The sequence below is a fragment of the Nesoenas mayeri genome (assembly GCF_963082525.1).
Source record: "Nesoenas mayeri genome assembly, chromosome: 3".
Taxonomy (NCBI): Eukaryota; Metazoa; Chordata; class Aves; order Columbiformes; family Columbidae; genus Nesoenas; species Nesoenas mayeri.
In genome coordinates, this window is record NC_137544.1 from 1,309,002 (window position 1) to 1,334,291 (window position 25,290).

Sequence of the window (25,290 nt, forward strand, 5' to 3'; positions counted from 1 at the left end):
ATGGTAACGGGAGGGCGGGCGAGCGGGAGAAGGCGCGCGGGTTCGAACGCGCGGGAGCGATGGCGGCGCTGAGGTGAGGCAGCGGGGTCGGGTCTGGTTGCCCGGGGGCGGGTTTGGGGGACTGTGGGTGCTCGGAAGGGCGGGAGGTGGTGGTTTGGGGCCGTGTCGAGGCGCTGGAGGGTCAAGGGGTGCGGGTGGCAGAGCCCGGGGCGGTTCTGAGGCGCTGAGGGCTCGGGGGCGCTGGGCCCGGGGTCTGGTGTGTGGGTTGGGGGTTGTGAGAGACGCCGAGCTGGGGGTTTGGGGCGGTGCTGAGGTGCCCCAGCCCCACGTACTGTTGCGGGTGGAGTGGGGACTGGGGAGGAGTGCAGCGTGGGGTCAGGCCCTGGTGCTGGGTCAGGTGTAGGGGGTTCGGGGCACTTTGAATCACAGGATGGTTTGGGTTCCCCAGTGCCCCCCCTGCCATGAGCTGGGACATCTGCACCAGCTCCGGCTGCTCAGAGCCCCGTCCAGCCTGGCCTGGGATGTCTCCAGGGATGGTTCAGCCACCACCTCTCTGGGTGCCTGGGCCAGGCTCTCACCACCCTCAGCACAACTTCTTCCCTATGTCCGGCCCTTTTGGTGGGAGCGCTGGGGGGTGCTGGGCTGAGGGGCTGGTGCCCCAGTAGATTCTGTAGGAAACAACTATTTTGCAAATATAATAGGTCCAGGCAGGATCTCTTAGCAAAGCATATTCTAATAAAGATTTTGCAAGACCAGGTGTTTTACCTTAAGGCAGGCACACCTAATAGGGCAAAAAGCCCCTGCTTATATCCCCCCCAAGTCCCAGCGGCAATTTGCCTCCCATGTTCCCCATTGGTTGGTACTGCAGGGTTTATACAGACTACCCGAGGCTTACAATACCCCTCCCCTTATTAGTATGGATTCCTGGTACTTTGGCTACACTTGCCCCTAAATTAACTTGTAAATACAGGTGTCAGTATGTATAAAGTTATCAGTATATATTCCGGGAAAAGACTGTGTTTTACATTAAGGATTCATAGTCTGATGTCTCTTGGTCCTTCCCCCCTGGGGAACACTGAGGATCATCCTCCACAAGTGCTCCCAAGACTGGATGCTCTTGCATTGCTTATATTCACATAATTATTACATATTAATTACAATTTTTGAAGATCTCAACACACAATGCATCTATACTAAGAAATAATAGATGATGTTTGTTATAATTGTTTAGTTTCTTACTTACGTCTATTAATTATTAGTTAAATATAAACTAAGCACTTTGCTTCCAAACAACGTTTTACTTCATCTTCTGTCTCCTCTTGTCACACAGAAAGATCTAAATCTTGAAAAATATCCCCTTGTTTTGCAGGTGGTCAGAAAGTGTTTATCACGTCAGTTGGTTAATTGGGTGTGCCTTTTATAACTTAATCACAAGGTGCCTTAATTTAGCAGCTTCTCTTCGCCCCAAAACCAGCAATGCTTTAATATGGGCAGGTTGGGAGGAACCTCCCCCTGCTGGCAGATCATTGAATTAATAAAAGTAATTCTTTACGTGGTGTTCTAGCAGTTTATGAATATTTGTTATTAGTCCCCCGTGATATGGGTATTTGGTTATTCTGGGGTTTCAGGTGTGAGAAGTGAATATTACTGTGATAATCATCACGCATCACAGTATGTTTGGGATTGGAAGGGACCTCAAAAGCTCATCCAGTGCAATCCCCCTGCTGGAGCAGGAACGCCCAGGTGAGGTCGCACAGGAACATGTCCAGGCGGGTTGGAATGTCTGCACAGAAGGAGGAGACTTCACAACCCCCCTGGGCAGCCTGTTCCAGGCTCTGACACCCTCACTGAGAAGAAGTTTGTTCTCAAATTTAAGTGGAACCTCTTGTGTTCCAGCTTGATCCCATTACCCCTTGTCCTATCATTGTTTGCCACCGAGAAGAGCCTGGCTCCATCCTCGTGGCACTCACCCTTTATATATTTATAAACATTAATAAGGTCACCCCTCAGTCTCCTCTTCTCCAAACTAAAGAGCCCCAGCTCCCTCAGCCTTTCTTCATAAGGGAGATGCTCCACTCCCTTAATCATCTTTGTTGCCCTGCGCTGGACCCTCTCCAGCAGTTCCCTGTCCTGCTGGAACTGAGGGGCCACAACTGGACACAATATTCCAGATGTGGTCTCACCAGGGCGGAGTAGAGGGGAAGGAGAACTACTGACCACCCCTCTTGTAATACACCCCAGGTACCATTGGCTTCCTGGACACAAGGACCCAGTGCTGGCTCATGGTCACCCTGCTGTCCCCAGGACCCCCAGGTCCATTTCCCCTACACTGCTCTCTAATAGGTCATTTCCCAACCTACACTGGAACCTGGGGTTGTTCCTGCCCAGATGCAGGACTCTACACTTGCCCTTGTTAAATTCCATCAGGTTATTCCCCACCCAACTCTCCAGCCTGTCCAGGTCTCTGATGGCAGCACAGCTTCCAGTGTCACCACTCCTCCCAGCTTGGTGTCATCAGCAAACTTGCTGATAGTGCACTCAATTCCCTTGTCTAAATCGTTAATGAATATATTGAATACTATTGGCCCCAGCACTGCCTCCTGAGGCACTGCACTAGATACTGGCCTCCAACTGGACTCTGCACCATTGACCACCACTCTCTGGCTTCTCTCCTTAAGCCAGTTTGCAACCCCCCTCACTACTCTATTGTCTAGAGCACACCTCCTCAGCTTAGCTGTGAGGATGCTGTGGGAGACTGTGTCAAAGGCTCAAACTGGAAGAGATGGATCAACCAGCAGCGAGTGTTAATGTGGTTTAATTGGTTCATGTGTCAATGAAGGCTCAAAAAGTGGGGTTTGGGGTATTGGGCAAGGTGGAAAGTGGGAGAGAAACTCTCAAAGTGCATTGTGTAAAGAGCTGCCTTGGCTTGGAGGTGAATACCAATGTGAAATCCTCATAGGAATAAGGTGCCCATGGATATAGGCAGATTTCTAGGAAGGGGATTTGTCAGAGATGGAAAATAAAACATGTTTCTGAATGATCCGACTCCATTTGAGAGAAACAGCTTTAGGACCTGTTTGTGATGAACAACTGGACGTGAGCTGAAGATCCTTTGGGTGCGGTTGTTTTACAGCTCACGCTCAACAAAACGCATCCCGATGTTATTTTAGCCGCCGTCACGCTGTTTTCTTCCCAGTTCCCCACCTTCTCTTCCTTCTTTACTATGTTTAATTTTGTTTTTCTACTAGAAATCTTATTTCAAGCCATTAAAACTGTGTTCTTGCAGGCACTCTGCTGAGGACATGGCAGCCGTTACCCCCCAGAAAAGGAGCCGCGGTTCTACCGAGACCGATGGGTATGTGAGCTTGCATAATAAAAACAACCTAATTGCTGCAGATAGAAGAAACCAGATCTTTAAAATCCTTCAGAGCTTTTAATGCAAAGTAGAAAAGATATTAAGATTGTTCTGAGACACATGTAGCATTACCTCGTATTTATTATTTAGTGACGTATGTCACTTTTTATATTGTATTGAGCGTCTTGAGAGTTTTCATCTAATAGACAAGGAAACTGAAGCTAAAAATCTGTGGCATAGCACAGGGCAGTTAGATATACCTAAAAACTTATAGATTTTTTTCCCCTAAATCTAGCGAAGGAGAAACTTTGGACAAAAGCTGAGCTTTAAAACACAGAGCCCAGCTTGTTTCTCATTCTTTCCTGAACAGCTGAACAGTTTTTTCTCACACTCATCCTGTTCTTCCCCCACAAAAACATTCCAGGGAGGGAGCATGAAGTTTGGGTTCTAAGTTCTGAAGGACAAATTCCCGAGATAAAGTGTAAACAGGCGCTGAGGAAACACCGCATGGGGTTTTGCACCAAATGTGTTACAACCGGGAACGGCTGAACGTGGTTTTAAATAAATGGATTTTCTCCTCTTGGCCAGCGGGTTCAGGAGCAAATCTGAGTTGGTCTGAAACAAATAAGACATTTTATTGTTCTCTTTAATCATAAATAGTACCGATTTGTCTAAATTCCACCCGAAAGTGCTTGAACAGCTTCAGGCAGGAAAGCAGAGTTGCTATGGAAAGAAAATAACAGCGAGACAGCCTTAAGCTTTTTGATATTTGTATATGAAATAAATAACTTATGCTTTTTCTATGGATAAACAACATTTAATCCAATTCCTTGTATTCCTTAAACACGCGTTCCTTAGAGCATAAGCAAAACAGCGCTGGGCGCGTAGGGGATTCACTCCGCCCAACGCGCACACCTTTAAACAATAAGAGGTGTGCTTAAATACAGTAAAGTGTTACATATTCATAATAACTGCAGGAACACCTCTACATATTCATGACCTTCCCCCGCTTATTAAAATGAGTCTCAGATACCCATTTCCATAGTCTCCTCCTTGACCCTCCCCTGTTGTGCCTGCACAGTGTCACTTGGTGATTTAGAGGAGGGGTCTTTGGATGAAGCTCCTTCAGCTTCATCACAGTGAACTTTGTACCTGTGGCTCATGATGATGAACTGGCTGGAACCCAAGCTGCCAAGTTGACCAAAATCAGACTGGCGCCCCCTTTTGGCTGTAAATCTTGGTTATCGTGTCTCCTCAAAGTTGCAGCTGGTGCTGTAAAACTTCTTATCTCGGCATTCAATGAGGTTCTGTTTTTTTCTTAACACAATTGGTTACATAGGGCTCTAAACTAGATATTCATTATGTGGCTTAAAGTGTTAGTTCGTTAGTAGGCCCTTATTATGTGGTTGGTTAAACCTTGAAATGTTAGTTCCCTCTATCAGTATAACTTCATAAGCAAGTTTCATAACTTTTTACATAGAACTTAACCACCTTTTCCTTTTTTCAAGTTCAGAGCCCGTGCCTCATTTGGTTGTATCTGTAAACACTAAACATGTTAGCACGAATCACAACTGCATTTCTCACATATATTTAGATGTCTGATATTTGTTATAGGGTGTATATCAGTATAGGCAACTAGGCCGAGTGAAAATTAAGCGCTATTTAAATAAAAAAGGAATCGAAAAGCTCTCAGTGTACATGTAATTATGTTCACAGCTCATCCTTCGAGACTCCTGTGAAGAAACCAATGATGGGCTTCGCCGAACGTCCGTCTCCACTCAAGAAACCCAGAAGTGATGGCTCTGCTTCTCCAATAAAATGGTCCTCAAGCTCTGGTGATGAGATGAAGGAAAACGAGCCCATCGTGGTGAAGCCGGCGCTGCCGAGGAGGTTGGATATTTCTCCTCTTCAAGCGACCAGCGTTCCTGTGGCCGCACAAAGCGAATCCTCGGGGGAATTATCCCCAAAAACGGCGTCATCCTACAAGCCGCTCATTCCCGTGGTGTCTTTTTATAGCAAGGAGAAGCGGTACCTGACTCTTGTGGAGAGGAAACAGTTGAGTGAGAGCCGCTTTTTGGGTGAGGGGAACAGGGGGGAACGTCTCCCCACTGCCAGCAAGAGTGAGAAGATGAACGTGAATGCGAGCAGGAACACGAGCATAAAGCCACCCAAGCATGCAACCAGCTCCAAACATGGCAAAACCGTCCCCAAAACGCTCAAGAAGGCAAAGGGAGGCGCCCCGGTGGGAAAAGCCACTGCGGAGAAGGAAAATGTGAATCCCTTAATTAAAAAGAAGATGGATTCACCCTTCAGAGTGCTGAGCATGACGGTGAAACCAGCCCTGAAACTCCAGCTGGGAGCTGCGTTCTTTTCTGCTGGGAAGAGGTCGCACTCCAAGAAACCTGTTTTGGACACCAGATCTCTGCAAGAAAATGATCAGCCCCGGCCCCCGGCAGCTGCAAAGTCTCATTCGGCTGATGGAAACAAAGCTCTGGAGGCTGGTGAGGTGTTGAGGAGGATTCCTGCAGCTCAGCAGAAGGGAGGTGAAGACAAGGAGGGTTTCACGAGGTGTGTGAATCAAGAGAGAGATTCGGCGTGTGAAGGAAAAACGTCCCCGCAGGAAAGTGGAAGCACCTCGGGTCCGGTCGGTGCAGGAGGCAGCGATGCTGAGAACGTGGTGAGTTGTCACAGGGATGTTGGGGTGACACACACAGAGCTCGCTGAAGCTCTGGTGGTTTGAACGCTGGGTTTTTATTCAGATATATTAGTGGATTTTGCATAGGAAAGCTTCCACAGATTTAATCATGAAGGCACGTTCAAAACCTGGGGCAGTTTTGGGCTCCTCACCTCAGGGCTCAAAATGGTGGCCCCAGAATCACCTCAGGGCTCAAAATGGTGGCCCCAGAATCACCTCAGGGCTCAAAATGGCGCCCCCAGGCGTGGCGGGAATCACCTTAGGGTTCAAAATGGTGGCGTCAGGGGCGCCAAAATCACCTGAGGGCTCAAGAAAGGCCTTGAGGTGCTGGAGTGAGTGGAGAGAAGGGAACGGAGCTGGTGAGGGGCTGGAGCACAAGTGTGATGGAGCGGCTGAGGGACCTGGGGGTTCAGCTGGAGAACAGGAGCTGAGGGGAGACCTTCTGATCTCTGACCTGCCTGAAAGGAGCTTGGAGCCAGGGGGGTCGGGCTCTGCTCCCCAGGAACAAGCGCCAGGAGCAGAGGAAACGGCCTCAAGTTGCACCAGGGGAGGTTGAGGTTGGATTTAGGAACAATTTCTTCCCCAAAGGGCTGTGGAGCATTGGAACAGGCTGCCCAGGGCAGTGCTGGAGTCACCAGCCCTGGGGGGGTTTAAAAGGCGCTTAGATGAGGTTCTTAGGGATATGGGGCAGGGACAGGGCTGGGTTATGGTTGGACTCAATGATCTTGAGGGTTTTTTCCAACCAAAATGATTCTATCCCTCTAAAACTGTGGTAAATATTCATGAAGTTTCTGTCAGCGTCCCTGTCTCACCGTCCATCTCTCTGTTGCGCTAATATTCCATTCCTGACAGCTGACAGGAATGATTTCCACAGGATCTTTTTGCAAAAGACAGTATATATATATAATTCTTTTGTGTGATTGATGCCAAAGGTGAAAAAGTTACAAATATCCATTTTTTTTATTATTATTTCTGTTTTCATGAAGTCGCAGAGGCCCAGTGCGGCCCTGCAGAGCTGTGCTCTGCAAAACCGGGGGAGCAGCAGCAGCGTCTCCGCTGTTCTTTTTAGTGATTATTTATTACATCTTTTGATCTATTATTTTATTATTTATTGGATATTTCAGTGATTATTTATCATTTTCTGGTGCTGACCCGGCAGCTCCTTCCCAGGGGAGCGAGGCTGCACCCCCTTCTGCTGCTTTAACAAAGGGACGAGGAGCTTTCGGGCCGGGTTTGCACAACTGGTTCTGTAGCGCGTTGAAGGGACCTGAACGGGTCCAGTGTTGGTACCTGAGCGCCCAGCGCTGCTAGGGGCGCGCCAGAGCTTGTTTGGCCGCTGGGTGCTGGTGCTGGGTGTTGGATTTTCATATTGGCTTTGGTTTTTGTTTTGCTGGTTTTTGGGAATTGGGGGGTGGGGCTTTTTTACTGTGGTTTTTTCCCCCTTTCTTTCCCCTTTTCCCCCCCCTTTCTTTCCCCTTTTCCCCCCCTTTCTTTCCCCTTTTCCTCCCCTTTCTTTCCCCTTTTCCCCCCCTTTCTTTCCCCTTTTCCCCCCCTTTCTTTCCCCTTTTCCCCCCCTTTCTTTCCCCTTTTCCCCCCCTTTCTTTCCCCTTTTCCCCCCCTTTCTTTCCCCTTTTCCCCCCCTTTCTTTCCCCTTTTCCCCCCCTTTCTTTCCCCTTTTCCCCCTCTTTCTTTCCCCTTTTCCCCCCCTTTCTTTCCCCTTTCTTTCCCCTTCTTTCTTTCCCCTTTTTTCCCCCCCTTTCTTTCCCCTTTTTCCCCCCCCTTTCTTTCCCCTTTTTTCCCCTCCTTTCTTTCCCCTTTTTTCCCCCCCTTTCTTTCCCCTTTTTTCCCCCCTTTCTTTCCCCTTTTTTCCCCCCTTTCTTTCCCCTTTTTCCCCCCTTTCTTGCCCCTTTTTCCCCCCTTTCTTTCCCCTTTTTTCCCCCCTTTCTTTCCCCTTTTTTCCCCCCTTTCTTTCCCCTTTTTCCCCCCTCTCTTTCCCCTTTTTCCCCCCTCTCTTTCCCCTTTTCCCCCCCTTTCTTTCCCCTTTTTCCCCCCCTCTTTCCCCTTTTTTCCCCCCTCTCTTTCCCCTTTTTTCCCCCCTCTCTTTCCCCTTTTTTCCCCCCTCTCTTTCCCCTTTTTTCCCCCCTCTCTTTCCCCTTTTTTCCCCCCTCTCTTTCCCCTTTTTTCCCCCCTCTCTTTCCCCTTTTTTCCCCCCTCTCTTTCCCCTTTTTTCCCCCCTCTCTTTCCCCTTTTTTCCCCCCTCTCTTTCCCCTTTTTTCCCCCCTCTCTTTCCCCTTTTTTCCCCCCTCTCTTTCCCCTTTTTTCCCCCCTCTCTTTCCCCTTTTTTCCCCCCTCTCTTTCCCCTTTTTTCCCCCCTCTCTTTCCCCTTTTTTCCCCCCTCTCTTTCCCCTTTTTCCCCCCTCTCTTTCCCCTTTTTTCCCCCCTCTCTTTCCCCTTTTTTCCCCCCTCTCTTTCCCCTTTTTTCCCCCCTTTCTTTCCCCTTTTTTCCCCCCTTTCTTTCCCCTTTTTTCCCCCCTTTCTTTCCCCTTTTTTCCCCCCTTTCTTTCCCCTTTTTTCCCCCCTTTCTTTCCCCTTTTTTCCCCCCTTTCTTTCCCCTTTTTCCCCCCCTCTTTCTTTCTATTTTCCCTCTTTCCTTTTTTTTCCCCTCTTTCTTTCCTTTTTTTCCTCCTTCTTTCCTTTTTTTTCCCTCTTTCTCTCCTTTTTTTTTTCCCTCCTCCCTTTTTTCTTCCCTTCCCTGTATTTTCCCTTCTTTTCCCCTGGTGTTTGTGTGTGTTGTGTGTTGTCATTTGCTTTTGCTTTTCCTGTTTGTAGGTGTTTTATTTTTTTGTGTTTATTTCCCTGTTTTTTTTGGGGGGGGGTGGGGGTGGGTCCTGTTTGTGTTTGCTTTTGGTTTTTTTTTTTGAGTTCTTTTTCTTTTTTGTGTGTGTGGTGTTTTTTTCACAGGTTCTTTTTTACAGGGTTTTTTTTGTCTTTTTTCTCCTGTGTTTTGTTTGTTCTTTTCCTGTTGAAATAAATAACTTACGCTTTTTCTATGGATAAACAACATTTAATCCAATTCCTTGTATTCCTTAAACACGCGTTCATTAGAGCATAAGCAAAACAGCGCTGGGTGCGTGGGAGATTCGCTCCGCCCCACGCGCACACCTTTAAACAACAAGAGGTGTGCTTAAATACCGTAAAGTGTTACATATTCATAATAACTGCAGGAACACCTATACATATTTATAACCTTTCCCCGCTTCTGATTAAAATGAGTCTCAGAGAACCATTTCCATAGACCCTCCCCTGTTGTGCCTGCTCAGTGCCACTTGGTGAATTTGAGGAGGGGTCTTTGGATGAAGCTCCTTCAGCTTCATCACAGTGAACTTTGTACCTTTGGCTCATTATGTTGAATTGACTGGGACCCAAGCTGCCAAGTCCATTGAAACCAGCCTGGCGCCCCCTTTTGCTGTAAATCTTCGTTATCTTGTCTCCTCAAGTTTACAGCTACGTGCAGTAAAACTTCTTATCTTGGCATTCCAAGGGGTTGTGTTCTTCTTAACATAAAGCTCTAAACTAAGCATTTATTGTGTGACTAAGCCTTAAAGTGTTAGTTCGTTAGTAGGCACCCATTATAAGTTTTAGTTAACCCTTAAAATGTTAGTTCCCTCTGTCAATATAACTTCATATACAGGTTTCATGGAGCTTAACCACCTTTTCCTTTTTCCAGATTCAGAGTCCGTGCCTCATTTGGTTATATCTGTAAACATTAAACATCTTAGCACGAATCACAACTGCATTTTTCACGCTGTTTTCTTCTTTTGTTTTTTCTCCTGGCTTTTTGCCTTGTTTGATTGGTTTTTGTTGTGTGTGTTTGTGGTTAATTGTCTTTAATTAGCCCCTTCACACCCCTGGCTCCTCATTCCCCATTTAACCCCAACTGCCCCACTCAGGATGGGGATTTTTCCCTCCAAAGGGGAATCTCAGGGTGCCAACTGGACAGGAACAGTCGCAAACACTTTCACCCCACTCACTGTCCTCAAATCCAGCCCAAAAGCACCGTAGCATTTTATACTCATACCCAAATACCAAAGAGAAGCAGCGAACAAGACGCAATCTGCTTTTATAGGGCTAATGTGGTTTATACCCCCATATCGCTCCAACAGTTCGTTACCTCCTTTATTCACCTGCGCTGTTTTATTATCTCGCATTCCTGGCTTGATTATCAATATATTTTTCACAACGCAGCGTTAATAAAACACAAACATCACCTTGCGCCATCTCATCCTGCACGTGTACTACTAAAAATACAACTTGAAAGCATCTGATTCCGCTGCGGTGACAGATTTTTGTGTCGGAAACCAGTTCTCAGAGTTCAAACAGCAACACAGTGTTTGGAAAACGAATTTAGTGACTTCGTTACTGCGATAATTGAGAATATAGACCAAATTTGGGCTTGATCTGGGCTGGGATTCGGCCACGGCTTTACCTGGGCGCTGTTCCTCATGAGATGGGAATTAATACGCTGTTGAATAGAAAAAGAGCGGAATTCAAGGCAAAAATCAGCTTGGCAAACATTATTTTTTTATAGAACGTTAATTTTTTATAGAACATTAATGAGAGGGTTCCAAAAAGATGCAAAGTTGGAGAATGAGGCAGAGAAACGCAGAGGTGAGAAATGATATAAACCCCCGTATGCTGCAATAAACCCAAAGCAGGTGCTGAGAATCAAAACCATTTTCAAATTCAGGTTAATCAGGTGTGATTTAAATAACAGGTGAGACGCGTGTTCTGCTAAGCCCGCCTTTTATTCTTGGCAAATCCGCTCTGTAATGTCAATTATTGCCCCTTGAGCGTGTGGGATTCTGCTGCTTGAGAACTCGATCAACTTTCTTTCTGCCCTAAAAATATGGTTTTAATTTATAGGATGGCGATGAAGTTGGTTCTTCCACCACCTGTGAGTCGGACGATTGCGTTATTGTCTCCAGCCACTCTCCACTTCAGGCCAAGAAACAAGGTGAGCTGGATTATCCATGTTTTGATCTATGAACTTTGTTCCTGCAGGAAAATAAGGTGGAAAAACCTCTATTCACCTGGTTTTCCCCCAGCAGGACCCGCTCTGCTCAATTCCCATCTCCCCCTGTCATTTGGTGGTTTAATTAGTGGCTCGGTAATTACAGAGATGCTGCTGTCTCTCTGATCAATCTCTTATTCTTAAGCGCTATAAACTGTTTGTTTTCCTCATGTCTATGGCCCATCTTCCCTCTTTGCTTCGCTACATTCCCTGTAAGATTTGGGAAATCATTGCATCTGAATCCTATTATTTTTCCCCCATTCTTTTCTCCCCGGATTATTATCCCGATTCTTCCCATTTACCTTTAGAAAACAGGATTTTTAGGCATCTGACTTTTCATTTCTCTGTTTTCCGTATGTTTTACTGTGCTGCTCCCAAACCCATCTGAGCCTCAGCAGCACTAATTAGCAGGAAGGCATTAATTAATACACCACATACGCCCACAGAAAACCTATTTTTCCTTTATTTAAAGTGTTTTCCAGGCAGCTGCTGCCCAGTGGGTGGATCTTTATCCCTTATTTTCCCCATTGCTGTTCAGTGCAGTTGTCTCCTTATCCTTATTTCAATCTATTTGTTTCTGCCTATTCTCAGCCTAAGAACTCTTTTAAATTAAACTATGTGTTCTTTCACCTCCAAAGTTATAAGGATCTATTATTATCTCCTCTTGATAATCACTGAGGAAACTCCACTCCACACTTTGTGTTTTGGCAACAAATCATTAACAATCATTATTTCTTTAACCCTCCCGGTTGGTTTATAACCACAGAATCACGGTTGGTTTATAACCACTATATTTCCCCACTAACGCAAGTTCCATATATATATATTTCAATACATTTGTTATTTTTCCTCTTGGTGATAATAAAAACTAAACCACGTTGCTCAAATATTATTTCATTAAAGCCAAATATTGTGTTGGCCTCATTTCCCAAATATGTGCTAATGTGGATGTTTGCAGGGGCTGAGCTCGTGTTATTTTATCCTCATTTCCTTCTTTCTCCATTTTTCCCCCTAAAATGAAGCAGCAGTTGCTGTTCTGGCCTCAGCAGCCCTGGCTTCATTCATCTGAACAGGTCTAATTTACCTGAGAGTTCTCTTTGCACCCTTCCCCAGCTGTGGGAATTCATCCCTCCTTTGTGTCTTAATTGCGCTGACGACCTTGGCACAACCATTTCTTTATTGGTGACTGAAATAAAACCGCACCAAGTGTTTTGCCAGCTGGTTTAAGCGCTGCCTCCTCAGGGTTTTCCCCTTGTTTCCGTTGCCTTCTCAGCTGAAGCTGATTGGACAATTTGGCGTGTTTGCCTCAACCCCTTCCCATTCCCGCTCCGCTTCCCCAGGTTCCTGTTCCCCTCATGGTCCCTTCAGGAAAAACTCCACGTTTACTCACATTTGTCCCTTCCTCCACATCTTTTTGGCCCAACCGCTCTTAATCCATTTCTTGAAGGAATTGCCAACACCCCTGAGCTTTTTTCCCCATTTCCCTTTAGTTTTGCTTCCCATGGGAACTTATTTATCTGCCTTTGGAACTTTAAGTCATTTTCTGTAGGCTCACGCCATCTCCAAACCTGTTCTTGCTTACACACTTTAGTATTCTCTGTAATTTGTGTCTATTTGCGGATGCACTCAGTGCATAAAACACTCTCGTACCTAAACCTTTTACACCGGAGGGAAAATATATTCCTAATTAATAATTTGGTTAGTTTTACTTACCAAAATCTTTGCTATGTTATCCTAAAACTGCTGTCATTTTGCAGTTTCTCCAGGATGAAGCTGTGGGTTAGTGCTTAGCCAAAATAATGGCAAATGGAGAAGCCTGTGCTTAATTAACACCCTTAATTAATAGCCGAGGAAACGCTAAAGCCTGGATTGCACTTATGGAGATAAATTTTCTATCCTGCAGCATCGCCAGCTTCCCATTGCTCTTGTAAACTCGTTATGCAGTTGGATTTTATTGTCGTGGGTCATTTTTGCAATTTCTGCTTCTGCAACTAAAAAGGATCCGAAACCACAATAACGTCTCTTGTGTTTTCCAGCGTCTCCTTCCAACGCTGTCGTCTACCCCATATTCAGCACAGCCCCGACCAGCAAGAAAAGGTGGGTTCATCCTCACAGCTGAGTTGAGGAGGTGTGGTCTGGACAATAGAGTAGTGAGGTGGGTTGCAAACTGGCTTAAGGAGAGAAGTCAGAGAGTGGTGGTCAATGGTGCGGAGTCTAGTTGGAGGCCAGTACCTAGTGCAGTGCCTCAGGGGGCAGTGCTGGGGCCAGTATTATTCAATATATTCATTAATGATTTGGACGAGGGAATTGAGGGTACTATCAGCAAGTTTGCTGATGACACCAAGCTGGGAGGAGTGGTGACACTGGAAGCTGTGCTGCCATCAGAGACCTGGACAGGCTGGAGAGTTGGGCGGGGAATAACCTGATGGAATTTAACAAGGGCAAGTGTAGAGTCCTGATCTGGGCAGGAACAACCCCAGGTTCCAGTGTAGGTTGGGAAATGACATATTAGAGAGCAGTGTAGGGGAAAGGGACCTGGGGGTCCTGGTGGACAACAGGGTGACCATGAGCCAGCACTGGGCCCTTGTGGCCAGGAAGCCAATGGTACCTGTGGTGTATTACAAGAAGGGTGGTTAGTAGGTCGAGAGAGGTCCTCCTTCCCCTCTACTCTGCCCTGGGGAGACCCCATCTGGAATATTGTGTCCAGTTGTGGCCCCTCAGCTCCAGCAGGACAGGGAACTGCTGGAGAGGGTCCAGCGTAGGGCAACAAAGATGATTAGGGGAGTGGAGCACCTCCCTTATAAAGAAAGGCTGAGGGAGCTGGGGCTCTTTAGTTTGAAGAAGAGGAGACTGAGGGGTGACCTTATTAATGTTTATAAATATATAAAGGGTGAGTGCCATGAGGACGGAGCCAGGCTCTTCTCGGTGGCAAACAATGATAGGACAAGGGGTAATGGGATCAAGCTGGAACACAAGAGATTCCACTTAAATTTGAGAAGAAACTACTTCTCAGTGAGGGTGGCAGAGCCTGGCCCAGGCTGCCCAAGGGGATTGTGGAGTCTCCTTCTGTGCAGACATTCCAACCTGCCTGGACACCTTCCTGTGTGACCTCATCTGAGTGTTCCTGCTGGATGATCTTTTGAGGTCTCTTCCAATCCCAAACATACTGTGATACTGTGATATTTGCCAGCTCCCTTCAAGAATGATCAGAAGTGTCGTACCTGAATGGTTATTTAAAAATAGTAATAATACTAGTTCTAAAAACAGTAACTTCGCTTTCTCCCCGTCCTTGGAAGGTTTGGGAGTCTGGCATTTTCATAGGGTTTTCTTCTTTGCTTTCTGTTTAAAGGGAAGATGAAAGCGGTTGGTTTAGAGGGATATTAGCCCATGAGTAAGGAAATACACATATTTTACTGTCTGTAGTACATTTTACCTGTGAATTTGTATAATACATATTATTGAGCTGATTATTTTATCTCGCTAATAAGGAGTTTTCTCATAGCTGTTGCTAATGATAAAATCATTAGAACAAGGGGGGCTATTTCAGGATATATTTATCACTAAGAACAGCACAACCTGGGCGTCATTTGGGCCTGTAGAGGGATTTTTAGTTATTTATGCGACTTCTGCATGTTCTGTATCTTTATCTGGAGTGTCTACAACGAGCAGTCGCTTCCCAGAGACTCTCAACAGCGCTAAATACAATGGGAGTTGGTACCAAACCATGGTGTCTTTGTTTTGCTCGGTGTGGGAAGGTGTCACCATCCCTCACTAGAATCTCCTCAGGGTTTGGCTCTTTATATATTCCTTAAATTGAGCATCAAACCGATCTCCCTGCTGTCAGCTCATTGCTTTTCCGCAATAGCTCCTCCTGTGATTGTACATTTGTAAGTGAACAGCACCATGGCCAAGACTGACCAACATCCTGCACGGAAACTGCCCCAATGCAACCATCAGTTACTGCCCAGCTCTGCTTTGTATTGCGCTTCATTTTTATTTAAACCAGGTAAATTTTGAGCACGGCAGCACACTCAGAAGTTTAGATCCGGGCGCCAAAGGCAAGACAGAAGTTGTAATATTAATGAAAACGGGTGAAAAGGATTAACGGAATCTTCTGCTTTCCCATGCTCACCTAAGTGGGTATTTTACAAACCTGCTGGGCCACGTTTGATATTTGGAAACAAATCACAAACGTGTGAAGTTTCCTTTTTGACTCTGAAAAGCATCATCTTGCTAAATTTTTTGCTGGCAAGGTGTCATTTTGCCACCTGGTGGCTCTACTTCCAATTAGCTGATTTCTTCCATTAATTTGCTGCTGTGCTCGTAGTGGGAAAAGCCTTGTTTGCCCACACGAGAACCAGAGCCGCTAATCCCTCGCCCATATTGAATCGACTTCTTGATGCATTTTGTTACCGATTCAAGCACTCTGAGCCGAGCTTAGTGTGAACATATGAAAACAAACCCACTTGAATTTGCTCCTAAAAGAGCCAAATAAACCGTTCCAGAAGTGGCTACTGCAGCGCTGTGCCGCGGGGGTGTTGAAAGCGAGATCTGATTGCCATATTTGCTTTGCTTCCTCATGTGGCTTTTTCAAATGGCTTTGGTGGCGCAGGCGGGACGTGGAACGGGTGGAAATCCCCGTGTTTGTCATTAAGCACAAACACTCTTGGCTTCGTGGGTCTCTGGGGGGACTGATGAGCACAAGCTTTCCCTCCATTGAGTCTCCGCTTCAGAAATTCTCCTTAGCAGCCAAATCTATAAAATCGTTTGGTGTATCTCTAAATTAGTTCCATCTTAAGGTTTGCTGCACAACAGTTACAATTTTCCACTTGTATGATTGCTTGAGAAATGCCAGCCTGCCTACAGAAGCCTGAAGGTGGGTTAGATTATTATGAATGAAATTATTAACACCCTGAACAATGTGCTTCCCAGTAGCTGAAGCCCACGTTATAAAGTCAAAAATTGATGTAAAATGTCTATGGCTGGATCTGAATATGAAACAATTTCTCTTGGCCTAATTCCTGTCCACCTTGATCAGAACCTGGATGAAATGCTCCAGAAGTTCTTTGGGTTCAATTTCTCACTTTCTTCCCTTTTTTTCCCCTTGAGGGGACGGTGGTGCTGGCGTGGCAAGCACTTTAGAGTCAGTTTTCCTTGCAAAACGGGAACACTTGGAGCTTTGTGAGATGGTTTTGGATGATGGGCTGAGGCCAATTGTCTGAGGTTCACCAAGGCCAAGTGCTGGGTCCTGCGCTTGTGTCACAACAACCCCATGAACGCTGCAGCTGGGGAAGAGCGGCTGGAAAAGGCCCTGGGGGTGTTGGTAACAGCGGCTGAACATGAGGCAGCGTGTGCCCAGGTGGCCAAGAGGCCACCGGCATCCTGGCTGGTGCCAGCACTGCTGTGGCCAGCAGGCCCAGGGCAGTGACCGTCCCTGTGCTGGGACCTGGGGAGGCCAAACCGCCAACCCTGGGGCAGTTCTGGGCCCCTCACGCCAAGAAAGGCCTTGAGGTGCTGGAGCGAGGGGAGAGAAGGGAACGGAGCTGGTGAGGGGCTGGAGCACAAGTGTGATGGAGCGGCTGAGGGACCTGGGGGTTCAGCTGGAGAACAGGAGCTGAGGGGAGACCTTCTGATCTCTGACCTGCCTGAAAGGAGCTTGGAGCCAGGGGGGTCGGGCTCTGCTCCCCAGGAACAAGCGCCAGGAGCAGAGGAAACGGCCTCAAGTTGCGCCAGGGGAGGTTGAGGTTGGATGTGGGGAACAATTTCTTCCCCAAAGGGCTGTGGGGCATTGGAACAGGCTGCCCAGGGCAGTGCTGGAGTCACCATCCCTGGAGGGTTGGACAGACGGACATGAGGTTCTCAGGACATGGGTCAGTGCCAGGGCTGGGTTATGGTTGGACTCAATGATCTTGAGGGTTTTTTCCAACCAAAATGATTCTGCGATGCTGCTTCTCCTGCCGATCCTGGCAGGGAGGACCCTTGTCCCCAAGTGATGTCACCTCCCAGAAGCCCAGTGCAGACCTTGAGCTGCGGTTCTGTGTGTCACACCCCGGTGACACCTGAGGCTCCTGCTCCCTGTGTCCCCTGTGCCCACATTCCCAGGTGCTCACAGCCATGGCTCCTCATGTTGGTCTCCCCTTCCATGCACGGGAGACCTTCCAAACCCACAGATCTCAACCCACCCAGTGGCAGAGACTTGGTTTAGGTGGCTATAATTTTGTGCACAAATTAAACAAGTCAGGAGAGCGTCTGTGAAGTGTTTAGGGCAGACTTTGTGTGTATTGTATCCTGGTCAGGCTCGGGTGGCGGGTTCCTGGAGCTGAGCAACTCACTGCCCATACCCTGAGACTGTGCAGGGAGTCTGGACGTCCAGGGTTTGAGGAGGGAACTGCTGGATTTGGGCACCAATTTCTTCACCCGCAGTTTCCACACTTCATGGACCTGCCTCTCTGCTCATCACTTTGCTGTTTGTCCCTCTGACTGTTCAAGGAGCTGCTGCTTTTCCAGTATCCTGGGAATGGGATGAATGTGGAAGTGGGAGAGATGCTCAACAAGCGTTATTGAGTTTCTGGTGCAATTTCTAGAGCCTCTTCCCCCGGAGGAGTTGGCGCCACAGCGGCCAAGAAGCTTTGCTGTACCTGGCTTAGTTTGGGCTGTTCTGGAATAACAGTCACTGCCCTGGTACCCAACAAACAACGTTAACCTTTGTCTGCAGTAATTTCTATCTCTCTGCAATGATTTTCAGGCCGCAGGCTGCACTGGATGAACTGACTTCTCCGTTTGGCTCCAGCCCATGCGCAAAAACGTCTCACACCTCGCAGAAAAGCAAGAAGGCGAAGGAGCTGAGCAGAAGCTCCCGGGACCAGATGATCATCGTAAGGTTCCCTCGGGGCGCGCTGGGTCCTTGGGGCAGCTTGGTGGTCAGGAAAGAAAATGTCTCGAGGAGAAGCGATAAGTGGGTTTCCTCATGTGTCAACCTCAAACTGACCGCACTGATGAGCATAACAGGGCCGTGATTAACACGTTTAGTATTAGACGCCAGAAGGCTGTGCTGCCATCCAGCGGGATCTGGACAGGCTGGAGGATTGGGCGGGGAATAACCTGCTGGAATTTAACAAGGGAAAGAGTAGAGTCCTGCATCTGGGCAGGAACAACCCCAGGTTTCAGTATAGGTTGGGAAATGACATATTAGAGAGCAGTGTAGGGGAAAGGGACCTGGGGGTCCTGGTGGACAACAGGATGACCATGAGCCAGCACTGGGCCCTTGTGGCCAGGAAGCCAATGGCATCCTGGGGTGTATTAGAAGGGGGGTGGTTAGTAGATCGAGAGAGGTTCTCCTGCCCTTCTACTCCGCCCTGGTGAGACCACATCTAGAATATTGTGTCCAGTTGTGGCCCCTCAGTTCCAGCAGGACAGGGAACTGCTGGAGAGGGTCCAATGTAGGGCAACAAAGATGATTAAGGGAATGGAGCATCTCCCTTATGAAGAAAGGCTGAGGGAGCTGGGGCTCTTTAGTTTGGAGAAGAGGAGACTGAGGGGTGACCTTATTAATGCTTATAAATATATAAAGGGTGAGTGCCACGAGGATGGAGCCAGGCTCTTCTCGGTGGCAAACAATGATAGGACAAGGGGTAATGGGATCAAGCTGCAACACAAGAGGTTCCACTTAAATTTGAGAAGAAACTGCTTCTCAGTGAGGGTGGCAGAGCCTGGAACAGGCTGCCCAGGGGGTTGTGGAGTCTCCTTCTGTGCAGACATTCCAACTCGCCTGGACACCTTCCTGTGTAACCTCATCTGGGTGTTCCTGCTCCATGGGGGGATTGGACTGGATGATCTTTTGAGGTCCCTTCCAATCCCAAACATACTGTGATACTGTGATAGACGAGGAGAGGGTAGTAGCTGGAAAATAGGTTGTTATGGTTGCACTGGAACTCGCACTTTAGTGCGTTTGAGAATTAAAAAGAGATTTATGGAACATAACGCTAGAAAAAAAAGGCCAAGAGAAACTCAGCCAAGCGTGTATGGATGCTGTAGGAGTGAATTTGGCCAGATAATTTTCCTTTCCCGTGGTTTTCTGGCCTGCTCTGGGAGCGGAATCAGCGCAGCGCCGCGACCACAGGGGCAAACGGCAGCCAGGAGAGCGGAGACGTGCAACGAGGAGCAGGGGTGTGCAACACTGAGCAGGGACACACGGTGAGGAGCAGGGGTGTGCAATGAGGAGCAAGGATGTGCAACAAGCAGGGGTGTGCAGTGAGGAGCAGGGATGTGCAACAATGAGCAGGGACATGCAGTGAGGAGCAAGGATGTCCGATGAGCAGGGGCGTACGATGGGGAACAGGGGTGTTCAACAATGAGCAGGGATGTGGGGTGAGGAGCAGAGACGTGTAACAATGACCAGGGCCGTGCAAGTGAGGAGAAGGGACGTGCAGTGAGGAGCAAGGATGTGCGATGGGGACCAGGGACGTACAATGGGGACCAGGGACACGCAAGGAGGAGCAGGGATGTGCAGTGAGTAGCAGGGATGTGCAACAATGACCAGGGACATGCAGTGAGAAGCAAGAACGTGGGATGAGGAACAAGTGTGTGCAACGGGGACCAGGGACATGTGATGGGGACCACGGACGTGCAGTGAGGAGCAGGGACGTGCAACAATGACCAGGGACATGTAGTGAGGAGCAAGGATGTGTGATGAGGAGCAAGGATGTGCAACAATTTGCAGGGACGTACAGCAAGGAGCAGGACATACAACGGGGAGCAGGGATGCATGACCAGGGGCTGAGCCCCAACCAGCTCACTGAGAACAACCAGCTGCCTCTGGTAGCTCCACGCCAGCCTTCCCACTGCTGCCTTTCAGCGTGGAGTACTGATTTTGGAGCAGGAGGAGGCCCAAACGGTGTTACTGAGGCTGGTGTGCCACGGAGCCATCACATGTATCGGTTTCCAGAAAATACACCCTCAGCAATGAGTAATTTGTTTTGTAAACCGTTCGTTCTCACTTGGTGACACGCCGACTTTTTCAAGCCAGTTTCCCGAGGGAGCAGGGCTGCTGTGATAGCTCTTGTCTGCTGATCGGTGCTTTTTCAGTTGTTTGCATGATTTCTGTCAGATTTAGGACCTCGCAGCTACAGATTTTTGAGTGTTTTGAGCGCTGAGATGAAAGCAGCAGAACATGTTCAGCAGTCATTGCTATCTCGAGGGAACAGAGTGACTATCAGCAAGTTTGCTGGTGACACCAAGCTGGGAGGAGTGGTGACACTGGAAGCTGTGCTGCCATCAGAGACCTGGACAGGCTGGAGAGTTGGGTGGGGAAAATTTAATGAACTAGAACATGGGCAAGTGTAGAGTCTTGAATCTGGGCAGGAACAACTCCAGGTTCCAGTGTAAGTTGGGGAATGACCTATTAGAGAGCAGTGTAGGGGAAAGGGACCTGGGGGTCCTGGGGACAGCAGGGTGACCATGAGCCAGCACTGGGCCCTTGTGGCCAGGAAGCCAATGGTACCTGGGGTGGGTTAGAAGGGGGTGGTTAGTAGGTCAGAGAGGTTCTCCTGCCCCTCTGCTCTGCCCTGGGGAGACCACACCTGGAATCTTGTGTCCATTTGTGGCCCCTCAGTTCCAGCAGGACAGGGAACTGCTGCAGAGAGTCCAGCGCAGCCACCAAGATGCTGCAGGGAGTGGAGCATCTCCCGTGTGAGGAAAGGCTGAGGGAGCTGGGGCTCTGGAGCTGGACAAGAGGACACTGAGGGGGGACTCATTCCTGGGGATCAAGATGGAAAGGGGCAGTGTCAGGAGGATGGAGCCAGGCTCTGCTGGTGACAACCAGGGACAGGACAAGGGGCAATGGGTGCAAACTGGAACACAGGAGGTTCCACTGGAAGAGGAGAAGCGACTTGTTGGGGTGAGGGTGTCAGAGCCTGGCCCAGGCTGCCCAGGGGGTTGTGGAGTCTCCTTCTGTGCAGACATTCCAACCCGCCTGGACACCTTCCTGTGTAACCTCATCTGGGTGTTCCTGCTCCATGGGGGGATTGCACTGGATGAGCTTTCCAGGGCCCTTCAACCTCTGACACTCTGGGATTCTGTGATCTTGGTTGCATGTTGAAGCGTTGGGCCCATGAGGGACAACCTGTGGGTGCTGTGACACCAGGCGAAGCCCAAACTGGGACGTGGGGACAGGAGAGCAGCCGATGCAGGGAAATATCAAGTCCTTAAACTTGGTTTCACTTTGCTACTCAGAGCAACCTGCTGTTGCTCACACAACTGCTGTTTGATTCCTTCTCTTCCCCTCCCTGCACTGACAGAGGTAGAAATGAGGCTGGTTTTAGATCACTGATGAAAACACTCTACAGAATTACACAGAATTTCATTTTTTAAAAAATTTCTAGTGCGCTTTTGCATTGTTTCCTCAGTGAGGATGTTGCCGAACTAATTCAAGGCTTATTCCAAATAACACATTAATTGTGTATATGTGATAGGACAAGGGGTGATGGTTTGAAACTAAAAGAGGGGGGATTTAGATCAGATATGAGGAAGAAATTCTTCACCGTGGGGGTGGTGAGAGCCTGGCCGGGGTTGCCCAGAGGTGGTGGATGAACCATCCCTGGATAATTTAATGCCATAGAGTTCTGAATATTCTGCAAATAAGCAGCAGCTTGTCCTCCCCTTCACAAATCCAAATGAAAACAAATACTTGAACCTTTGATTATTCTATCTAGAACTGATTCTTAAGCTCGTTCCTTAAACCAAATATGGTTTTGAAGAGTTTTGGAGCGCTCAGGTGATTCTGTTTGTCACCAGGATGCGGGTCAGAAGCATTTTGGTGCCATGGTTTGCAAGTCGTGCGGGATGATCTACACGGCGGGCAGCCCGGAGGACGAGGCGCAGCACATCCAGCACCACGAGCGCTTCCTCGAGGGGCTCAGATACATGGTAAGGCCAGGATGAGCGGGGGAACCACCTGTGACATCTGGATGCAGCGGTTGTCACCCGCGGGGGACGTTAAAGTGCAAGTCAAGCAGCTCTAGCGACTCTCTTCACCACTTTGAGCGTAACTTGGTTTTATTCCTGAAAGCTGAGGTGGTTCAAATTACAGCTTCATGTGCCAGATTTTTCACGGAGTCGCTTCCTCTCGTGCTAAACCACTTGTTTGTTTTCTCTGTTTCCCCTGTGTGGCAGGGCTGGAAGAAAGAGCGAGTTGTGGCCGAGTTCTGGGATGGGAAAATTGTCCTGATCCTTCCAAATGACCCCAAATACGCCGTCAAGAAGGTACAGGCTTGTTGATTTTTGGAGTTGTGTGGTAGCTGAGCTTTGGCTCCGCTCCCAGGACAGATCGCACGTTGTCAGCAGAGCCAAGGGGGCTGTGGACACCCACCCCGACACATCCCAACCTTGCACTGGTACTTCAGCTCTTATTTGACCAACATAACCTGATCTTTTCCATCCTGAGGATGGGGGTGAGAAGCTTTGCGAGAGCATAGGGGGTTAAGACACAAGTGAGAGCCCATTATTTAACATTCTCCACGCCATTAGGACCTGATCCGGTGTGAAAACAAGCTTCTTTGAGGAAAGTGGGCCTCTTTCTGACAGTTTTCACGCCGAAGAATGTGCGTGTTATTTCCTAATGCTCCAGTTTTGTTTGCTTAGGCAGAAGATGTGCGAGAAATTGTAGATAATGAACTGGGATTTAAGCAAGTTTCTTTGAGCTGCCCAGCCAAGACGAAAATGTACTTGTTTGTGTCCAATGAGAAGATGATCGTCGGGTGCTTAGTGGCTGAGTCAATCAAGCAGGTACATGGTTTTAATTAAAGGAGGAGAGGGGGAAATTGCGAATAACTGGGGATGTTTGTGTGTTAGAAATGTGGGAGGGGGGGAGATCAAGCTGAGGAAATAAAACCGATTCTCTCCAACTGCCTGAAAGGAGTTGGAGTGAAGGAACAAGCGCCAGGAGCAGAGGAAACGGCCTCAAGTTGTGCCAGGGGAGGTTGAGGTTGGATCTGGGAACAATTTCTTCCCCAAAGGGCTGTGGGGCATTGGAACAGGCTGCCCAGGGCAGTGCTGGAGTCACCAGCCCTGGAGGGTTGGACAGACGGACGTGAAGTTCTCAAGGACATGGGGCAGGTAATGGTTAGACTTGGTGATCTTGAGTGTCTTCTCCGACCACAACAATTCTATGAAAAAACAACCCCTCCCAAAGCAAAAAAACAACAACAAAGAAATTATTAATGTTTATAAATATATAAAGGGTGAGTGCCACGAGGATGGAGCCAGGCTCTTCTCGGTGGCAAACAATGATAGGACAAGGGGTAATGGGATCAAGCTGGAACACAAGAGGTTCCACTTAAATTTGAGAAGAAACTTCTTCATGGTGAGGGTGGCAGAGCCTGGCCCAGGCTGTCCAGGGGGGTTGTGAAGTCTCCTCCTTCTGTGCAGACATTCCAACCCGCCTGGACGTGTTCCTGTGCGACCCTGCTCCAGCAGGGGGATTGGACTGGATGATCTTTTGAGGTCCCTTCCAATCCCAAACATACTGTGATACTTTGAAATTAAAGCAAAGCTCGTGCTGTTATCAGGGTGACAAGGAGCATTTTGACACGTCCTCTCGTCCCGCAGGCGTTCCGGGTGCTGTCGGAGGCGGGAGCCGCCACGTCCCCCGATCCGCAGGCCCCACTGCAGCCCCAGCGCGCCTGGCGCTGCTCCAGCCAGGCCGAGCCCGCGCTCTGCGGCGTCAGCAGGATCTGGGTGTTTGGGCCCCAGCGTGGAAAAGGCATCGCCCGGCGCATGGTGGACGTGGTCAGGTAGGAGCAGGATCCCATCCCGGGTTTGTCCTTCAACGGGGAAAACCACGACCGCGGCAAAAATTACTTATGGATGAGGAGCAACTTAAAGATGAGGAGCAGCTTGTTGGGGGTGAGGGTGGCAGAGCCTGGCCCAGGCTGCCCAGGGGGGTTGTGGAGTCTCCTTCTGTGCAGACATTCCAACCCGCCTGGACACCTTCCTGTGTAACCTCATCTGGGTGTTCCTGCTCCATGGGGGGATTGCACTGGATGGGCTTTCCAGGTCCCTTCCAACCCCTGACATGCTGGGATTCTACAAATTTTTCCCTTTCCATCAGCCCCGCTTCACACTGGAAGGATATAAATCAAATATTCTCTGTATATCTAATATTTTCATTTAAAACCTGATACAAGCATAGGCCAAGCTGTTAATTTCTGGCTAGAACCTGCAACACAGCTACACAGACTGGATTTTCCAAGAGAAACTTGTGCTTGTTGGGGAAAAAAATAGTCTATGTTTTATTTTACTGGATGGGTCCAAAACACTTGCGATTTTTCCAGGCAGGAAATTCTGAGCTTGAAAATCTCGAACCAAAGTGGAAGATTTAAAATCTTCCCCTTGTTTGTTGATACAGATTCACTTGAGGGGGAGCTTGATGGTCTGTGGGTCTGTAGTAGCACAGATCTTATATCTGCTCGCTCTGTGTGTATAGAACACAGAGATATGGGTACCTATGTATATATTTGTGTATAACCACAGTATTCTGAATATTCTCCACGTTCTCCCATGGTTTAGTGTTTAATGTCTTCACCCTGCAGGCCCTGGGTGCCGTGTTGGGCTCCAAACGGGAACTGCTTCAAGATATTGAACTAAAACCTCCAGGTTTCCATGTAAAACTGTATTTTGGGAGTTTTATGCCTGTATTTGCTCTTAAACCGTTGTTCTTGCTCATTTTAAAACGCCTCCTGGTTATAGCCAAGATGACAAACTGGCACCTCACAACTGTCTTTGGTTTCAAACCAAGTGATGGAAGCAAAACCAGGTCCCTGCAAAGGAGCCTTGGGGGAAAACACCTCGAAAATGTGTTTTAAGCGTCAGATTAAAGTGTTTGCAGCAGCCTCTTTTCTCTCTTTTTCAGGAGCACTTTCATGTACGGCTGCTACCTGAGCACCGACGAAATCGCCTTCTCCGACCCCACACCCGATGGCAAGCTATTCGCAACAAAATACTGCCAGACCCCCAACTTCCTTGTCTATAATTTTATTTATACCAACTGATCCAACGTATCAGTACAAGTTGAGCTTCAAAATAATCTAAAAATCAATGTTGAAATGAACACCTAAGCCTTGCTAGGCGGCTAAAGGCCGTTTTCCTGCTGAGCGCGAGTTCTCCCTGCCCGTG

The 25,290-nt window shown here is 48.2% G+C and overlaps 1 protein-coding gene across 1 annotated transcript; it reads left to right on the forward strand.

Annotated features, from left to right (window-relative positions):
* Window positions 1–59: 59 nt before the first annotated feature.
* On the forward strand, window positions 60–25,166 carry ESCO2 (establishment of sister chromatid cohesion N-acetyltransferase 2; the record flags this gene model as incomplete). Its single annotated transcript, XM_080342876.1, has 11 exons — window positions 60–73; window positions 3,287–3,355; window positions 5,072–6,056; window positions 10,974–11,064; window positions 13,158–13,218; window positions 17,867–17,996; window positions 21,913–22,044; window positions 22,291–22,380; window positions 22,759–22,902; window positions 23,725–23,909; window positions 25,028–25,166. 11 exons carry the CDS (start codon window positions 60–62, stop codon window positions 25,164–25,166), a joined length of 2,040 nt encoding a protein of 679 aa, XP_080199002.1.
* Between the last annotated feature and the right edge of the window lie 124 nt (window positions 25,167–25,290).